The sequence below is a fragment of the Saccostrea cucullata genome, unplaced genomic scaffold, assembly GCF_032062105.1.
Source record: "Saccostrea cucullata isolate Sc308-1 unplaced genomic scaffold, CSIRO_AGI_Scuc_v1 ctg1058, whole genome shotgun sequence".
NCBI lineage: Eukaryota > Metazoa > Mollusca > Bivalvia > Ostreida > Ostreidae > Saccostrea > Saccostrea cuccullata.
Window position 1 is genome coordinate 61991 of NW_026934013.1, and position 19910 is coordinate 81900.

The 19910-nt window shown below is 33.4% G+C and overlaps 2 protein-coding genes across 2 annotated transcripts in view; one reads left to right on the forward strand and one right to left on the reverse strand.

Annotated features, from left to right (window-relative positions):
• The window catches only part of LOC134239793 (uncharacterized), a 39044-nt gene extending 33296 nt beyond the window's left edge, over positions 1-5748 (reverse strand). The window contains exons 1-5 of the mRNA XM_062721936.1: positions 5691-5748; positions 3961-4061; positions 2961-3092; positions 2566-2682; positions 2220-2360 (exon numbers count right to left, since the gene is read on the reverse strand). Coding sequence (XP_062577920.1) covers positions 2220-2360; positions 2566-2682; positions 2961-3092; positions 3961-4036 — 466 coding nt within the window. The 5' untranslated portion in view covers positions 4037-4061; positions 5691-5748. The remainder of the gene's footprint in view (positions 1-2219; positions 2361-2565; positions 2683-2960; positions 3093-3960; positions 4062-5690) is intronic.
• Positions 5749-8646: 2898 nt separating this feature from the next.
• Positions 8647-19000, forward strand: LOC134239797 (uncharacterized). Its single transcript, XM_062721940.1, has 4 exons — positions 8647-8804; positions 10274-10341; positions 17765-17905; positions 18150-19000. The coding sequence occupies exons 1-4, from the start codon at positions 8713-8715 to the stop codon at positions 18659-18661; spliced, it is 813 nt and encodes a 270-aa protein (XP_062577924.1). The 5' UTR covers positions 8647-8712; the 3' UTR covers positions 18662-19000.
• The last annotated feature ends 910 nt before the right edge of the window (positions 19001-19910 follow it).

Here is a 19910-nt window from a genome sequence, read left to right on the forward strand (position 1 = left end):
CAGAGGTGCGTCAACTGACAAAGTTTGACAATTCTAAGCCATAAAGTACCCGAGAATACATAAATATAGCCATAAAATGTCACAAGTAGGTCAACGTAACCTCCTTTTCAATCATCATTCTCTGAAAACCCAACATGCTTCAATTGACCAAGTTTGATGTTTCTAAGCCAACAAGTACCCAAGATAAGTAAATACAGCCATATAATGTCAAAAGAAGATCTACTGACTAAGTTTGATGATTCTAAGCCAATCAGTGCCTGAGATATTCAAATGTAGGTCACTGTGACCTATTGTTTTGGTCAACATGCTCCAAAAACCCAAGATGCATCAAATGACAAAGTTTGATAATTCTAAGCCAATAAGTACCCAAGACAAGTAAATACAGCCATACAATGTCAAAAATAGGTCACCATGACCTATTTTTTGGTCGTCAATCTCCTAAAACCCAAGATGCATCAACTGACAAAGTTTGATGATTCTAAGCCTATAAGTACCTGAGATACTTAAATATAGCCATAAAATGTTGAAAGTTGGTCGACATTTTCTGAAGACCCAAGAGGCATCAACTGACAAAATTTGATGATCATAGGTCTAATAGTATTCAATATATGCCTTTTAAATAAATTGAAAACAAATGCCTGCAAAGTTAAAAAAGGTCACAGTGACTTAATTTTTATCATGTTTATGAATATGTTTTAAGGCCCCAAGATGCATCAACTTACAAGATTTGATGATTCTAAACCTCTCAGTGTCTGAAATAATGGGATCAAAAGTTTTTTAAAAAGATTAGCCATAAATCCCCTTTACCCAAAGATAATTTGTGGCATTATAGTTTGGATAAAATTGGCTCATTAGTGGATAAAATTGGCTCATTAGTTCTTGAGAAGAATTATCGAAAATATGACAAGTTTACATAAGGATAGCTATACAGAAATATCATAGACAAAATGTGATCATAAAAGTTCATTTGAGATTTCAGCACAGCGCAGCACAGTTAAGGTTACAAATGGAATTATCGGCGATTTTTTAAGATAAAAAATACATACTTTATTAGAATAGGCGAATCTTTTTAGGAATTCGCTGATATTAAAAAAATGTTATGTGGTTTAAATCTACATGTTGGGGACATTTAGATTTTTTTTATTTAGACTTGTCATATGATGTCGACGTCACATGACTTTGGCAATTATACATGCAGTTTAGAGGTCATCTATAAATTTCAATATTGCAAGGGCATAACTAAGTTAAAAATCTTAGTTTATTTTATAATCCTTTTCAGCACTATATGTAGTTTGTGAAAAGTGCTGCGAACCTATATAAATTCCCCTTTTTAATTGGTAAAATTTAATTTTTTAGACGTCAGATCGAATATTTTGCAGGTCAACTACATTACATGTAAATATAGCTATAATTAATTTATTTGCAAGATTTCAAGAGGTTCGCAGCACTTTTCAAATATCTTAATGCTTCTTGAGTTTATGTGTAAAATTTTCACGACATACATTGAGGGTATGCCCTTGCAATAAATCGATTTATTAGGACCCTTCCATTACTTTTTCAATGAATCTGCATACAAAGACACGACAGTATCGCTAGTCTGGAGAATGCACGTACAGTTTATAGATAAAATACTAAAATCGACATCGCATCCAAGTTAATGGCTTTTTATTTTACAGCAAATAATATTTTATTTCAGAACAAAAGACATTTTTCATTGTACAAAATATGACTTGATCGGCTTCTCACTGTGTAAAAACTGCGTCATTTTTGCGAGATGACGTCAAATTGACAAGTGCATTGCGATCGATGCATCGTTTATATACTGTTGTGTGGGATTTAACAAACGACAAAACTGCATGTAACAGTAAGTTTGTATGTAGTATACAGCTATCTAGCTGTTTGAAATAGCAAATAATTTCATTTTGTGGTATTTTGAAGACCTTGTATTATGCGTGACATCATAGTAAACATTTCCCGTACAAATTAGGCTCCGCCTACTTACTGTAACCTTAACTGTGCTGCGAGGTGAGTTAATAGGAATCTGCCAGATGAATATTTTTTTTCTAATCCAGATGAAATTATAAGGTACAATTTCATATGGTGAATAGTGAGTGTACAAGCTTTTAGACAAATCCATGCAGAAGTCTCCAGACAGACAGAAATGCTGATACATGCACCAAATATTATATTTCAATATTTTTAAACAGGTAAAAAATCACCTTGAACAAATTTTATTATAGCTAGATCTGGATGAACTTTCTTGATCCATGTAGGTCCTGGCAGATTTGGCTTCACTGAAGCAGGCAACATCCCAGAAAAAGATTCTTCTAGTCTTGTTTTCCAGGATTTTATTTTCATCCCTGTAAATAATTTGAGGAACCGTAACTGACATGATTATTAAGAATGGAATTCATAAAAAGAAATTAAAGCAAATAAACCAAATAGACCAGACCACTTTCCAATGTCTCATTGTGGTTCCAATGTTTACTTATTAAAAGACCTTGAAGGATTTCTTTTATTATTCTGTTTTCATTTTTGTTAATTATATATGTTAACAGCATGTACCTTGATCCAGCTGGTTCTCAGTTTTACCTGAAATACCTATACAGGGAGAGGACACCTCAGTTCTATTTCCTCTAACCAGGACATCAAGGGTGCCACGTTGGTTGTCCAACATTTGTCCTACAAAACAATATTTTGTGAACTGATAACTTGATACTGAAGCCTTATTGTGCATGTGTTGTACAAGTAGTACATGAAGTCATGAAGTGGTACATTTGCAATACTTAGTCAGACAATATTATTTATAAGTCTTATGCTTTTGTATTCTGTAGATATAAAAACATGGGCAAATCCCTAAACCATCCTTGGTGTATTAGTTTTACAATGTACTGTACATGTACCATTCTTTGCAATCATTAGTAATGCAATTTATTTTTACTAAACTATGAGTAAGTCACCCATTAAATGTTCTACTGGTGAAGATTCTGTCCTAACAAGGTTTGATGGGGTCCCACTCTCTGCTTGAATGCCATGATTTTGAAGTTTTTTCATTAACTTTAGCCTCAGTGGATCCTGACTGTACTCAGAATCTAGAGAAAAAAATATAATTTTTTAACCATAATATATGTGTATATAGTCATTTATGATATTATACTTTCATGTAAATTACTTGAATCTGATTCGTCGAGAAACATTTGATAAAAATCACTACTACCAGCTGAATAATGAAGCCACGCCCTCCTGCGTAGCAACAGTCAACATTGCTTGACGACGGGTGGTAATCCAAAAAATAGCGACTGCGCTGAATTTATGCGCGCACGGTTCACTGTTATATGTATTTGTATAAAACATTCAGTATAATATAATAAATATTGCATGTAGTTGAGTGTAACATTGAAAATTTTTACCCCTCAAAAATCATTGTCAACCTCGGCTGCGCCTCGGTTGACAATGGTTTTCTTGGGGTGAAAATTTTCAATGTTACACTCAACTACATGCAATATTTATATAATATGTAGTACTAATATAATGTCGGTCAAAAGCTCTACAGAGCTTAATATGTTTCTGTTATAATCATTCGACTCAAAATAATATTTTCTGATTCTGATAAATTCACATTTGAATTTACACCACAAGAAAACCTAGCTTTGTCAACAGAAGTGCAGCCAAGACTGACAATAGTTTTTGAAGGGTGAAAACTTTTTATGTTACCATCAACATCATGCAGTATTTATTACAGTGTATATTATACTGTCCTGAAAGTCTTGCATGCACAAATTCTGTGCAGTCACTATTTCTTTAGAATATCACCTATTGTCAATCAATGTTTACTGCTGTTACAGTGTATGCCCGTGAGCTTGGCTAATTATCATTTAACAAGAAATAGTGTTTTTATCCATTTCAAAAAATCGGCTTCAACTAATTCACTTGAAAGAGAAAATATATTAATGTACTAACCATTGTCATTGCTGCTACTTGTGAAACCTCTCAATAAAGCATCACTTGGTCTCGTTTTATCATCAATTTTCCCCATGTTTGTCTTTGTTTATACTTCAAACCTGTTAAATAAACTAATGGTATAATTAAGTACCAAAATCTTCAGGATTCAATATTATGTACTGAGAAAACAAAAATTTTCGTGGGGGTTTTATTTTCGTGGTTTTAAAAGTATGAAGAGACCAACAAATTTATTGGGTCTCTACATACCTTGAAAACCACGAAAATAAAACCCCCATGAAAATTAGTGAAAATCAATACTTCTACCACATAATCAAATACCAATGAACCAATATATTTTCCTAAAAACCACCAAAGTTTGAACCCTTGAAAATATTTTATTTTACAGTTTATATATATATATAGACTTATAAACATAAAAATATTTCAATTTCTCTTCAATTTGGGAATTGATTTCAGAATATCTCGAGAAGTATACGGAATTACGGAAAGAACTTTGGTAGTAATGAAGATATTTAATATTTGAATAGATATGGATAGAAAGTAAAATTGTAAAGCATTTGATTTAAAAGAATATTATTGGTGAAAGTAGGTACCCCACGAAAAGAGTTCCATACCTTTATTTTTTTTTCCCCAACACCTCAATTTTTTTTCTAAGCGATATAAAGGCCTGTGACCAAAACAGACCTTGACCAGCAAGTGGTGATGTTGGGATATGAAAAAAAATTCCGGAAGGACACTCTGGGAGCAAAGAACAAAGCTCCGCCCCCTACTCTCTAATCAAATTTTTTACAGAAATTTCGGAACAATAATTTATGTGAATTACAATGAAAAATGTACTGTAGCAAAACTAAAGACTGCATATATTCATAATTGTAAGAGGTAAGGAGAAAATGTACATGTATGGCAGGACTTGGAATCAAACCCAGGACCCTTGCTTCACTAGTCAGGTGCTCTATGGAGTGAACTATCCAAGTGGATATTCAGAGCCTAATCCATAACATTCCTCCCTCCTTAAATGGTCTTCACCCTCAAAGACACAACCCAAGTTTCTTGTTAGCCCCTGGCAGGACTTAAAATGTTAAAACACCAGTGCAATTTTAGGGGTGGTCAAAGGCACCAAATCTGTAATAGGAATTAAAGGAGAAAATGTATGGCTGGACCAGGAACCCCTATGACCCCTACATGATCACTAGTCAGTTGCAGCTCTACCGACTGAGCTTTCCAGGCAAATAATTATATCCAGGGCCCAAACCATTACCATGATTACACATGGAACCCCTTCGCCCCTAGCTGCAGAACTGTAGCTCTCTGAAGAAAATTATATTGACAGACCAGAGATCGAGCCATGGTGCCACCAATTGAAAAAAACTGTAAATTTATTGCACACAAAAAAGTGTGCAAGGTCCTGAATTAATTTTTACAAATTCTTATACCTCGATTACAAAAAAGCTAGATTTCCAAGAATTATTGACATTCATATCAAGTCACAGGCACCTGACGTTAAATGTACTTATTTTTCTTTTAATAAAAAAATATAACCCATTAGGCCTACCTAATAAAACACGCGGTAGGGAGTAAGCTACAGACCCTATAATTTTTATAAAAGAAAAATAAGTGATGTGAAGTGTCGGTTGAATGTGGATGAAGGATCTATATAATCATATATATAATAGACTTATAAACATAAAAATATTTCAATTTCTCTTCAAAACTCGACTATATCCTACTTGTATCAATGAAAACAAGATGAAATGACAAACATGAAGACACCTACAGACCTATAGTAAACAGAATTTCTTCATGCCAGCAATGGAGCCATGCAGCTTAAAAATCCCCTGTGCTATAAATAACTTTTTTTCACATAGTTAATTTCGTAAGGAAATATGCGTTTTATCAAATATCTAACCGCTAGGACAAAACTAACGCTACTCACCTTTATTATGGTTGCAATTTTTTAAAATAAAATATTAATATTACATTAGGGATTTAGGCCTATACCGTCGAAAAAATCCACTCGGAGCCTCTCGGATGGCTACAGCCTGGTTCGGTAACAAGATGGGTTTGCCCTGATGACGTATTCGCACCGAGTGGTTTCGCACCATTTTTAAAATCCCCATTACCTGTAACTCTGTCTTGGATAGCTTGCATTTAGATTAACCCAAATGCTAATGTCAAATTTATTTTTGTCATAGGCGTAGTCACAAGGGGGGGGGGGAGGGGGGGGGAGGCAGCAGGGGCATTAGCCCCCCCCCCCCCCCCACTTTCAGATGGGGGGGGGGGGGGGGGGGGAGAGTATATTGTTGCTGGATACCCTGGTTTCCACCACCTTGATTTTGTCTCCTGCTGCAACTTGTAAAAGGTGCATATCAACGATGCCCAGTCTTGCCGTTGATCCTGTGATGCCAACCCTATATTAAATACTGTAAACAGGGTAACCGTTTTTTCGTACTTTTGCAAATAATTTTGCCCCGTTTCAAATTAACCTAGTCTTGAATTCGCCCCACCTGTGAGTGGAGAAAAAGGGGAGGGATAAAACGGGGGCGAAAATTTTCATGTCTTTCATAAATTACATTTTATCTTATAATTAATTCGAAACCTTTGAAATACAATTGATTATTTTTTTAACATGCAATTCAACTCATAGTTCTAAAAATTATATATGCATTTTAATAAAATACAAAAAAGTATTATCATGTGATAAAATGTTCATGAAATAAATACCTAATAAATCGTAGTTGGTCCTTTCCTGACGGGTTGATGGTAGACTGTCCAAGTTGATGGGTACATCTATAAGGCATGGCTCATCTATTACCTGTAGATACATGTATCGTTGACGATGGGCTGGATTTGGATGCTTGAATCATAATATACAATAGTCTCGTTCAACCAGACGCTCGGCTGTCTCCGTAAACTCCGACCAGCAGAGAGTCTGGACCCTCTGGATGGTCGGAGATTTACGGAGACAGCCGAGGGTCTGGTTGAACGAGACTAAATATACAAGTGTAGATACAAAAGCAGAGCTGTAACGTAATAATAATCTGTTCAGAAAATTAAGGTTTCTTTTAGCTCACCTGAATCAAAGGATCAAGAGAGCTTTTCTGCATGATCAAAAATTGTCCGTTGTCAGTCGCCATCGTTGTCGTCGTAAATTTTTCATCTTAATTCGTCTCAAGAACCACTGGGCCAATTTCAACCAAACGTGCCACAGAGTATCCTTGAGTAAAGGGGATTCAAGTGTGATCAAATGAAGGACCACGTCCTCTTCCAAGGGGAAATAAATCATAAATTAAAGAAAAATTAATGGCATCTTTTAAAAATCTTCTTAAGAACCAAGAACAAGGCCAGGAAAGATGAAACTCACGTAGAAGCATTCTATGGTAAAGTGTGAATTCATTTTCTCTCAAATCATGATTCCCGGGGGTAGGGTGGGTCAAGGTCTTTGTTAAACCCTCAATTATAAGGAAAATGAGCTTATGTAATATTCGTGTAAAATTTATTTATAAATATACAAGTCACAATTGAAGTCAAGATTAAAACAATTTATTGATTTAAACATGCTTTAAGTAATGCAAAACAGCGACTACTTAATTATACTAGTATGCTGGGTCCAAGGGCAACATGCAATAGTTAATACTCACTGTCTGATATAGATACTGATAGATACTGAGAGGCGTATTGCACGTACATGTATAAATAGGATTCGTGATTGGTAACCGTATATTTATAGCGAAAAAAAAACGATGACAGGGAAGAGCTTACAATTAACAGCAAACTTCAACGACTAATTAAGTCCACACACCTGTCCTAGCGCGGAGTGATAAGAAGAGATGACAGCGATTGATTCTAATTTGATACCCAGACAAGGATGTTCACACACAAGTGTTCTGCCACAAGACACAAACAGGAAAGCCCACATACCAGCTGTTTTTGCGCAGCAACAAGCAAGGATATGTTACTAACAATATTAAATACCAAATCCAGACGAGGCATATACAACTGTATGTAAATCAAAACACTCTTGTAGTTATAGCTAATAATCATGCAGGAATATCTATGTCAGCATACATATTATTATACTATTAAAATCTGTATAACATACGAAACACATGAAACTAGTTTGACATTCCTGTACTGGAGTATTAAGCCTTAGATCCGTCCTCCTCGTCATTATTTTTGGCATATTGCGTCACATTTAAACGCCCTATCACATGTCTTTAAAAGGTAATTTTTGAAAATTACGTCAAATACGAGGTTTAAGGGTTATAAATAATAGCAAGCTTGCAAACATCTCACAGGCAATGTAAATTTCAAATATAAACCCATATCTCTTTTTCATCATATGTTATAAGGAAAGACAGCAGTATTTTTAATTTGAAAGAAGGTCAAACGTCAAGGTCACAGGGTAAAAAAAATCATCATAGTATATTCAAAACGGTCTTGCCAAGGGTAATATACATATATATTTAATATAAAAGCCAGGTCCTATTTTTTTTTCAAAAGTTATGACTATATAATACAAAAATTATAGTTAGAATCCAATTCAAAAGCACATTTTTAAATGTAATCATTTGCATTTCGCTAAATGTTACCCATTGAACCTCCTAGGAAGGAAATACGTCATTTAGAAAACAGGGAAGTTTTTAGATCCATTTTCAAAAAAAAATATTCTATTCCTTGAAATTACATGTTTCAATATTTTTGTATATATATGATTAATTACTTAACAATCTTAATAAAAAGCAATCAGTGATGGGTATCTTTGAAGGCAACCAGCACATAAGGATCTTTGTCACAATATGTTTCTCCATTGTAGCAAGTACACACTCACTGCAATGTTTAGGGTAAGTAATAAGATTTACATAAATGTAAAGTCTGGCACTTGCAGGACTTGGGTTACTTGTAAGTATTTTACTTAATTTTAGCTTATTGTCAAACTTGTAGTTTTGATATATCTTCACAATGTTTATGCACAATCTAAACAACCAGCATGTTGAATCGTCAAATATCTATTTAATTAGCTGAAACATGTTTCATATGGTTTGTAAAGAAATGATAACGTTTTAATTCAGCTGCAGTATATCAAGAAAATAGTTTTAAAGTTTTATATTTAAATTACACAGTATTTATAAGTAAGTAAGTAAGCACTTTTAACTGCAATATTGTGCAAACATTCAATTTAACATACACTGATTTTGAATTTTAATGCGGTCCGTTGGCCATAAAGGTACATATGTAACATACAATTTCTGAATTTCTGCATGCTTCTGAGTATTTTACTCGTTTACGTTGAACAGTCATTCTACGATAAATGGACCATTTCATGGCTTCTAACATGTACTTCTCTAAAGGTCATATCAGTGGTGAACTTAAAAAAAAAAAGAATTGTCTTCAAATCTGGTATCATTAACTTTTGACAAAAAATCTAATATTTCATTGAATTTAAGGTAATGATCGATGAAGTTTTAAATTTTTTTGCAAATAAAGCTGAAATCAATCTTAGAATACATTGGCGTCGGAAGCAAATTGAAAGTGGGGGGGCAAAGTGTTAAAAAAATTTTTTGGTACCTCCCAAAAAAACCTGACAAGCAAAAAAAAAAAAAAAAAAAAGAAATGTCTATTTCCCAAAACACGAAAATCCTATTTCGTGGGGTTGGGGGTGGGGGGGGGGGGTTGGGGGGTGTTAGTTTCGAACTCCAGTACCAAAAATTTTCTTCCAAACACCAACAATTTTCCATTTTTAACCTTTACGTATCTGTGGAAAGTGGGGGGGGGGGGGGGCTAAGTTTTAAATGCCTATGTTCAATGTCTATACTATGTATATATTTGGAAGAAAAGTGGGGGGGGGGGGCTAAGCCCCCCCTAGCAACCCCGGTTCCGATTATATTCAATATAATAATTAGGATATTACAGCGGTAAATTGGTAAGCAACATCAAAAAAAATATTTCATTGGGTATTGATTTTTGTAGAATGACTGTTTAGCATAAATTCTGTAAACTCTTAATTTTTCGCGAGTACCTTTTATCGCCAACTTGCTCTTAAACGTCAAATCGCGAGAATAATTATTCGCGAATGGATACTTGACCAATATAATTTAAATGGATTTCAGCGCCTTAAAATAAAAGTGAGTTAGTTCATTTCGAGAGTGATGATTCTCACGAAATGACGCGGAAATGAATTCCCCGCGTATAATGAGGAATCTACAGTAGTTAACATTTCTGATGTACAATTTTCAAACAAATTTACAGTGTTATATTTCAAGAATTCATGTATACATTATGGTTTTTATATGCATTGATATCTGTTGTACAGGAGAAGTGGAGAGTTCGAGTGTTGTAACGGTTATATGTGGAACGAAACGTTGAGGAACTGTGACACAAGTAATTTTTTTAAAGTATATTTATAAGGGAAAACATTTTTAAAAAATATTTAATAAAGTTATTTTCGAACCGTGTTACTTTCGCCCTTTCACACAAGTTTGCGGAAAATTTTGCCCCGTTGTAAATTCGTCCCGACTTAGTTTTTTATTTAAGTATATTATACCGTAATATTTGAATTCGCTCCCTTTTAGATTCGCCCGAATGAGGGAAGAGCAAAAGGGGCGAAAATAAAACGGGGGCGAAGATTTCCCTGTATACAGTATTTATTCCGTTGGAATATTGAGCTGTAAATACATGATGTGGTATTCATTCTTGTATATAAAGTAAAGTTACTGCAAATATCAAGCGTCGCACTTTATAATTGAAAAGTGAAACAATAATCTGATGTTTTTCTTATAATTTAGACATAAAAAGATATATTTTGTCCTATAGCATCAATCCCTAGAAGTTTTGAATTTTATACTTATTCACACATAGGGTTGTTCTGGCCGCAAATCAGTAGCCCACTGCTTTGAATCGAAGAAAAAAAAAAGAAATTATTGTGAGCTACAGTTCTGCATCAAAAGAAAATTCATTTGTCTAAATATAGATTATCAAATACTTCCGAGATCAAGAAACATCATTTAATTTCTTGTCAATTTCAATTGTTTTAATTCGTATTCTAAACAATTGGCGTTATTATATAAATTTCATTCTCCATCTTAGATACACTATAGTAAATAACATGTACGATACTTGTCTACATTTTGTACATGTATAAAAAAAATTTAAAGAAAAATAGCTTTAATTAGAGTGCACATTAAAATGCAGCTAAACAAAATATTTTTAAAGAGGAAAAGTGAAATGATGAGAAGTATTACAATTCTATTTTAAGGAAGGAAATTTATCACGAATTTGAAATCTGCTCATATAATTTATATTTTAATTATATTTATAAATTATAGATTGTTTTCCGTATTAACTTACATTTTCCCGTTTTCCACTTATCCTTATGTAGTATTTATAATTTGTACTCTTGAAAAAGTACATATGAATCTAAAAAGCTAATTCAGAGAATTTGTGTCCCCGGCTTAGGGAAAAAGTAAACCATGCTCAGTTCGGGGAAGGGGGGGGGGTGTCATATCCTCTTGACTGAATTTGTAGAAATATCAAATGTAATTAAATATCAAAATACATGTATACTGAAGTAAATAAAATATGCCAATATGGATATCAAGATTTGATTGCTTATTCTTTATTATGTGTATAGAAGATTCTTTTTATATGGAATATTTATCAAACTGTAATGATGATTTTAAGAGTTTGTACGAGCCAGACCTCATAATTTTTTTTTCATTTCACATGCTGAATACTATCATTTAGTAAAAAAATGTATTTCGAAAAAAGAAAATGGATCATCCGGTATCCGAACCCGGTACCTCGCACAAGTGAAGCGAAAAACATGCCACTAGACCACGGAACTGCATTACACTGGCCAAAATTATAATATGCAAAGATGAAGTTACATACATGTATATGCAATGTATTCACGTTCGATATAGTCAAAATTTTACACAATGCATGGTGTCTAATGTAACCTTTATCAAACAGTTCTAATAGATGTAATAAGAATATAAAGTCTACCGAGAACCTCTTTTGTACGTAAAATCTCTCCTCATGCCCCTGTGCTACATGTAAAATAGCGACATGTAATACAATAAATACTAATAAATAAACGGGGCGGGACACTTTGAGAGGGGTTAGAGAGGTCCTAGGAAGTTTTGGTATAAAATTACATTGCAAAAGCTCATAATCCTCTTGAAATATCGCCCGGAAAAGATAGTGTTACACACATATTTATAATATATAATATGTAAATTTATTACCTTAAACTTTGACCTTTTGACCTCAAAATCAATAGGGGTCTTTCTTAGGCCACAGGGAGTTGTTATGTAAAATTTCATTGCAAAAGCTCAAAAGGTTTTTAGAGAAATCGCGCGGAAACGAAAGTGCTATAACAGACAGAATTTGCGAATTTATTACCTTGACCTTCGACCTCTTGACATCAAAATCAATAGGGTTCTTCCTTAGTCCATAGGAAATTGCTGTGCAAAATTTCATAGCGAAAGCTAAAAGGGTTCTCGACATATCGTGTGGTAACGGAAGCATTACAGACAGACAGAATGACGGACAGATCAAAATTAATATCCCCCACTTTTCAAGCGGGGGACAAAAATAACATATATATAAACAGTCCCAATACTATTTATTTTCTAGTTGTATATAAACAGTATATACACAGACTCTTCTTGACATTCGTCCTTTAGATTTCTTCTTAAGGTACTCCGATCCTCAGTTTCTGAAAATCAGTTGACTAAATGTTCATAAAAATCTCTCTGGAATTTTAAAGTGTAATTTTGTGCTTTTACACAGTATATTTCTTCAAACTTCATCATTAAAGGTGCATGGACACGGATTTGAAATTAATATTTTCTGTATAATATTACGACTTATATATTTTAACAGCATTTCACATAAAAATACATTAATTTTTTTTTGTTCATCTAAAAGTTATTTAATCTTCAAACTTTTAGACGGGTTTGACAATTGACATCTTTTGCACTTTCACAGATTTAAATTTTGTTGTGTATAAATGAAAAATATTAAAACTATAATCCAGAAAATTTAGAGTAGAAATGTTCGAACGCAAAACATACACACAGTATATTGTCAGTCCGTGCAGTTATTGTGAGCCGACTTAAACAATTGAACGCACCCGGTGAATCGTAAAAATCAACAATAAAAGGGCCCGTGCCCTGTTTACAAAAACTGTGTACGTTTCACGGGGTGTGATCAATTTGCTAAACTGTGTACACAACACTTAGCTTGGAATGACAATACTTGTGAAGGCATTTTGCTTTCTAACATTTTTACTCTGAATATAATAATTTTTCTGGAATAAAGTCGTATTATTTTTCATTAACAACAATATTGCCACATTTACTTAGTATAAGGAATAAAAGTAAAATTTGTGAGAGTGCGAAGATGTGTCAATCGATCAAACCCACCCAAAAATTTGAAGTTTCAATAACTTTAAGATGAAATAAAAATTTTAATATATTTTTGTGTGAAATGCTATTGAAATATACAAGTCGTGAAATATAGACAGAAAATATTAACTTCAAATCCGTGTTCATACACCTTTAAAGTTACTCATATTAATTAGGGGAAAATAGTAAATCTCAAATGAATTTTCAAGAAATGCGAAAAAAAAACTACATGTACTATACATTTCCAATTCAAATTTGAACAACAAACACATTTCAGAAATAAAAAATCGTAGGTATCCAGGAATTGAATAAAACATTTTTTTAACATATAAGATACATTTATTAGTTTCTTGAATTTAAACTTCGATCATTTTACAATGCATTGCATATAAGGATTTTCCTATCATTGCAAAACACCATAAATCACTTTTAATTTCATATTAAGTTTATAAACATAGGTATCCATGGTTAGATTAAAGGAACTTTAATTTCGTTAAATATATTATTTTGATTTTGAAATACTTTTATGGAGTAAAATTTGCAACTTTTTAAAAGGCCTTATAAGAACCTCAAAGAGCATTGAAGAACATTGAGAGGTATAAAATAAAAAAAGTTACATGAAAAGATTTAATGTCGAGTTTCATTTCTTTCTGGCCTAAGATCAGAGTAACTTAACGCAAATTTGAAAAAAAAATCCTTACATGTTTGAGAAATGTTCGAATAGTAAGAATACATGTACTTATTTGAATCTGTTATTTGGATTTACAATAAAAATAAACTTAATTCTGCCTCACTTTTGCAAAAGCAAGGGGACATTAAATTTCATTCGTCTGTCTGTAACAAGAACTTTCTAAATATATCAATGCTTTTTTACTCCAATTTTGACGTTTGACCTACTTTTCATTGATTAACAGAAAATCTAGTGTGCACTGTGAAGTATGACCTATGTCTTATTAAATTCCTATCTTTTGTTTATTAGTATGTAAAATATCAGGTCCATTTACGAAAATGTTAAAAATTTACAACGATTTTACTATGCGGTCATAAGATTCACGGAGCAATCACTTCGCGTTAGTGACGCGACAACCAGATTTTAAGGTTTCGTCAAAGGTCAACATGTCTAAAAAATTATTTTTACAATTGCTTCAAAACTATGTGTGGTATAAAGTCAAAACGTTTACAGTTTTTAAATATATCACTGATTAATAGATAGAAAGTATCACTTGATAACACATATTTTTAAAGATTTTTTTTTGAGAAAAATTGTATCAGAAAATGTGCATATTTAAAGAAAAATGCACCTGCTAATTCTGTCCTTTTTGTGAAAACCAACATTGTAGAAATAATATATGTTTATCATTGAAGGGCAAGTTGAGCGTGAATGGTCCCTGAAAGGCTGTTATTGAAAGCATGACATGTATAAAGACAAGACCCCTATAGAATCCGCCATTTGCAGTGTACTTTCACTTTCAAGTCTTAACATTTGGACAAAATAAACAGGGAAAACAACTTTCCAGAGGCTATCCAAGTCCAACTTGCCCTTCATTGATAAACATATTTTGTTTCTGCAATGATGGTTTTCACTAAAAGCACGGAATTAATTAGGTGTATTTTTTGGAAAATATATGCATTTTTAAGAAGAATTTTTCTCAAGAAATATTATTCCAAGTATTTTTTTTTTATCAAGTTATACTTTCTATCTGTTAATCAATAACAAATTTATAAACTGTAAAAGTTTTAACTTTATACATTACATAGTTTTAGGGCTATTGTAAAAATAAATTTTTGGACATGTTGACCTTTGACGAAACCTTAAACCCGTTAAGATTTTCATTAGTTATAAATATCTTATATCTCTTTGACTTTTCTTGTCTATTTTCTACTTAAAAATTAAATATCAATATCGATCGAGACATGTTACTTTTCTTCTATAATGTCTTAAGTGTTGCTCGGATATTAGCCAGATCTTAAAATGAACGTCTACGCAGTTAAGCGATCATGACCAGGTTTGGAAACAATATAAAATCCCGAGAAGCAACTTCCACGAATTGCATGCGATAATTTGGGTTCCTGAGGTATCGCATGAAAGTTGATATAAAAAATGTTAACCCTTCCATTAATTCTTATGTAGCTACTACCAATTGAATATTATTGTCTTTTATACCTGTAGACAATTTCTAGCAACATCTAGAAGCATTGTAGTTTATATTTTGACTTTTTCCTGTCTACACACATAAATTCTAATAGCTCAGTGCTCCATGACGTTCAATGACGATTAATTCTATATATGCGTTGATTATTATATAAATGGTTGGAAACATTCATACATCATCCAATTCAATTCAAAATTTCACCAAGTGACGTTTCATGAATACTGTAGCGGCAGGTAAAATCTCATAATTTTTTTTGCGCTACAACTGTGCATTTTTTTAATTTCATTAAAAAGTCTATGTAATATAAACGTTCAAAAAATAGTATGATCCGTGAAGCATGTTTAATCAAAATAATATAGCTGTATATATATTTTTTTATTTTCACCAAACACCCCCCAAACACCAAATCTTTGTACATGTATATTTATTAGAAAAAGGATTTTTATCTGGAGGGTTTATTTTAACTGATGTCATGGAAATAGCGCGCTCACAAAAGAACTTTTCTAACAACCCTCGTACATGTAAATTATCATTTCTGACAAGGCGTTTCTACATATAGGAGGGGTGATCAAAAAGTTCGGGAACTAATTAAATAACTTCCATAAAAGAAACAATATTTGGTTTCAATGTTGATCATATTTTAAATTAAATTAATCCTCCGATTTTAACGCACATCAACCACCGTTCTGCGCATGCGCAAATCACGTGATATTGGCGGTCACGTGACCCCCTTTCGTAGCGTTCTGTCATAAAAGTTGAAAGATTTTTCTGAGTTTTATATTTCTTTCCATGTGCGTTAATTTTCATGACAAGAACAGTTCATTTGTCAGAAATGGTCAAATCTTGGCAACAGAATGGGTGGATAAGAATATCCTTTCCAAAAATAAGCATGGTGACCATTAAAACACAAATCGTCTGTCTCGGGAGAGACCTTTATTCAAGGTGGATAGAGAATATGCCTCCTTTTAATCATATCTATCATGTTTAAAATCTAAAGTAAACGATATCTTAGGTATTTAATAATTTTATTACATTCAACTATTTTTCAAAGTGTAAATTGGAGGTCTTTGATAGCAAATTGCTTAATTAAAAACACATATCTTTTCAAACTTGCTTTCACTGGGCAAGATATCAAGTATCATATTTAACCATCTGCCTTCCTTCACTGAAACGATCAATCCAATCATTAATTGAATTGATAGAAATTCATTTATCTTAATAAACTGTGTACAAATTATTATATAATACCGCAGAGTGATTTTTAAGATATACAATAAAGTGTACAGTCTTTTGTTGAACGAGTTCGAGAGAACCATTTTTCGTCACAAGTGGCCTACATAGTGACGTCATTTTCACATTGTGACGTCACAAACAAGGAGAAAAACTTTATTTGGCAAAGGCTATTTATAGACCTTGTGTATGGCTACGTGGGTGTCGAATTTCATTCTAATCTGAATTGTGGTTTTGTAGATATAGAGATAGTTCGCGAACTTTTTGATCACCCCTCGTATAATATCAAATGATTTTTGACTGCTTAACCTTGACTTTGAGTCGCGCGGGTGACGCAGTGCTTAGAACGTCTGCTCTAGAGTTGCGACTTACGAAGTAAGGAGTTGATCATTACGTCGCGAGTTCGAATTCCACTGTGTGATATGGAGACCGGTCCTTCGCGTAAGACCATATAGATTGAGGCCCTGTGTTGTAGTTGGTACTGGCACGAAAAAGATCCCTCCCTGCTTAATGGCCAAGAGTGCCAAGTAAAGGACAAAATTTGCAGCTCTGCACCGGCAAGTGATGGCGTCTCTATTTGAAGAAAAATTCTCGAGAGGGCTATTAAACAATATACAATCAATAAATCTGTTTTGATCACATTGATGCTTGATTAATTTTCAATAAAATAAAATACCAAAAGAGGAGGAAGACAAATCTTTGAATCTGCTTGTATTTTAACATTTATACAATTTGCATTTTATCTATGATTGTATGGGGGAAAATATCGTCTAAAAATATCAGTGAATACACTTTTAAATAGAATCTGAGTGAAGATTGATTTGGAATAAAATACATTACATGCCTGAGAAAATCATACATTCAAACGCTGAAAAAAGATATACTAGTATGACATTTACCCTCAACGAGTTGCTGAAAAACAAAACATACAAATCGATTCAGATTATTTTTTTAAATGTGAATCTTAATCCTTACTGAGTAATTCTTTAGGCATAACTATACATATTTCAGGGTGTCTACCTGGATACTTTGGTAATAACTGTACAAGACATTGCAGTCCTGGTCGTTACGGAGAGGGATGCTCCAACCTGTGTACAGAATGTGAGGTGTCTCGATGCAATGTATCTTTTGGTTGCCCTGTATCAACAACAGGTACATGTACAGTTTATTTATATATTGATATATTATATACTATTATATGGATACAACGCTTTCATTTGGTAGCATAATTTTTTTTATTTACAAAATATTCTTTTTAGAATAACGGTGTCTGATGACTAGCATCATAATTAAATATGTAAAGAATAAACTTTGTCTTTCTATAAGTAAATGGAAGATATTGTATGTTATGCCATGTATGAAAAATCAATTGGTTGCAAATGATAAATTTTCATAGAAATTCCTACGCCGATAAGGGTACCAGAGATGCAAAGACTGAATCAAAGAAGTGAGAATGTATCTATGGAATCGGTCTCAAAAGCAAATTCCCAAATTTCAGGAGAAAAAACGCAAGGCATCCCATGGCAAATATTGTCTGTAGCGTTTTCCATTTCAACATTTGCTGTAGTATTGCTGTATATTACCAAAAGAAGCTGCAAAAAACCAAAAGCTGTGATGGCGCCAGGAGAAACCTCAAAGGTTACATGGCCGAGCAACATAGCGGAGGGACAAAAACTTGGATACCAAAACTATCAACCTTTGCATAATGAAGCTGTGTTCAATGGAACAGCCAATGTGACCATCAACATGGACACTGAAGATAGGAACTTTACTGTTGTTATGAAGACTGACCAGAATGATAGAGGGTTAACAAGACTTGATACAACAGAGCCAAAAAGAAACATGGGTAACTCCATAAATGAAAGTGGAAAGATCTACGAATCCTACATAAACAGAGAAACCTTTTAGAGGTTAACAAAAATAAGATTTTTCATCCCTTAATTTTCAATGCAGCTGAAAAAGAAAAATGTTCCGTTCTCCAATACTACATGTAGTTTTTGAAGCTATCTTTATAGTTGCATATTCAAGCTTTTCGAGGATTTAATCTAAATTGGCGAGTCAATAAGTACATGTAAGTGGTACTCAGTACGTGAACGTATTAATAAAAAAGTTAACCAACAAATAAGGATCATAAACATCAATTTAATTTTCATTAGAAAACAGGAAACCGGAAAGAAGCATCCTGGTAATCTATTTGTTGGAAGGTCGATGATTTAAAAATTATTTCATGTCTTTAATTGATTGGTGGTGTATTATTAGTTACATAGTCTTTTAGTGACAGGGTACAGGATGCATATGATACCTGGTTAGTAAATGTCAAAACTGGCGAGGCGGAGCCGAGTCAGGTATGAAATTTAATTTCATCCCGTACTCTGTCACTAAAAGACTATGTAACGAATTTACCCCACCGATGTAACATTTACGTTTTATCTGTAGTTTATAAATGGTTTTCTCTGCTAAATGCTTTATCGCGCTTATACTGTGCCTATTATGACGTCACGTTTGTGTTTGTGACCGGGTATAGATTTCTACTAACCGGGTATGGATTTACAACTGACCGGGTATAAGTAATCCACCGCCTTCACGTGACAGATTTCAACCAATCGTAAGCCAGGATTTCACGGAAAAATCAACAGAGGTGGGGTAAATTGCAGATCCCCTTCTTGGAGTCATTGAATCTCTTTTTTCAAGTTATTCGATGCATTTTTTTAAAAATGTTTCCTACGCCATGTACATATTGTGTTGTTTTGTGTCATTTTGTTAAATAGCCTTAATTGAATGTTTCAGATTAAAATGGTTTATGTGTGCGTTTCTATACGCATTTTGACACATCACCTCTCATTACCGGTACTTTTCAAGAGTTTTAAGTATGGTGTGTTTTATCGATTGTTTGTTTGCTGTTTAATGTCCATCTCGAGATTTTTTTCTCTCATATGGAGACGCCACCACTCGATCGCCTTTAGAAGGCTAAAATAGGCTCTCAGCCAGGGCCATTAAACAGTACGGGATCATCTACTGCGGCACAAGACATCTGCTTATAAGAAAATCTAGTCTGGAGCGTCTACAGAGCAGACGCTCTAATCTTTGCATTCACAGGCAATATCAATATTTTTTTTGGGGGGGGGGGGGGTCAATTAAGGCATACATTGTAACGATA

What these genes read in the sequence shown, in the direction of transcription:
- LOC134239797 (XM_062721940.1), top strand. Translation starts at nt 8,713, where the DNA reads ATGGGTATCTTTGAAGGCAACCAGCACATAAGGATCTTTGTCACAATA. An exon ending in GTTGAGGAACTGTGACACAA is followed by an intron (nt 10,342 to 17,764) that starts GTAATTTTTTTA and finishes TACATATTTCAG; the next exon opens with GGTGTCTACCTGGATACTTT. An exon ending in TTGCCCTGTATCAACAACAG is followed by an intron (nt 17,906 to 18,149) that starts GTACATGTACAG and finishes AAATTTTCATAG; the next exon opens with AAATTCCTACGCCGATAAGG.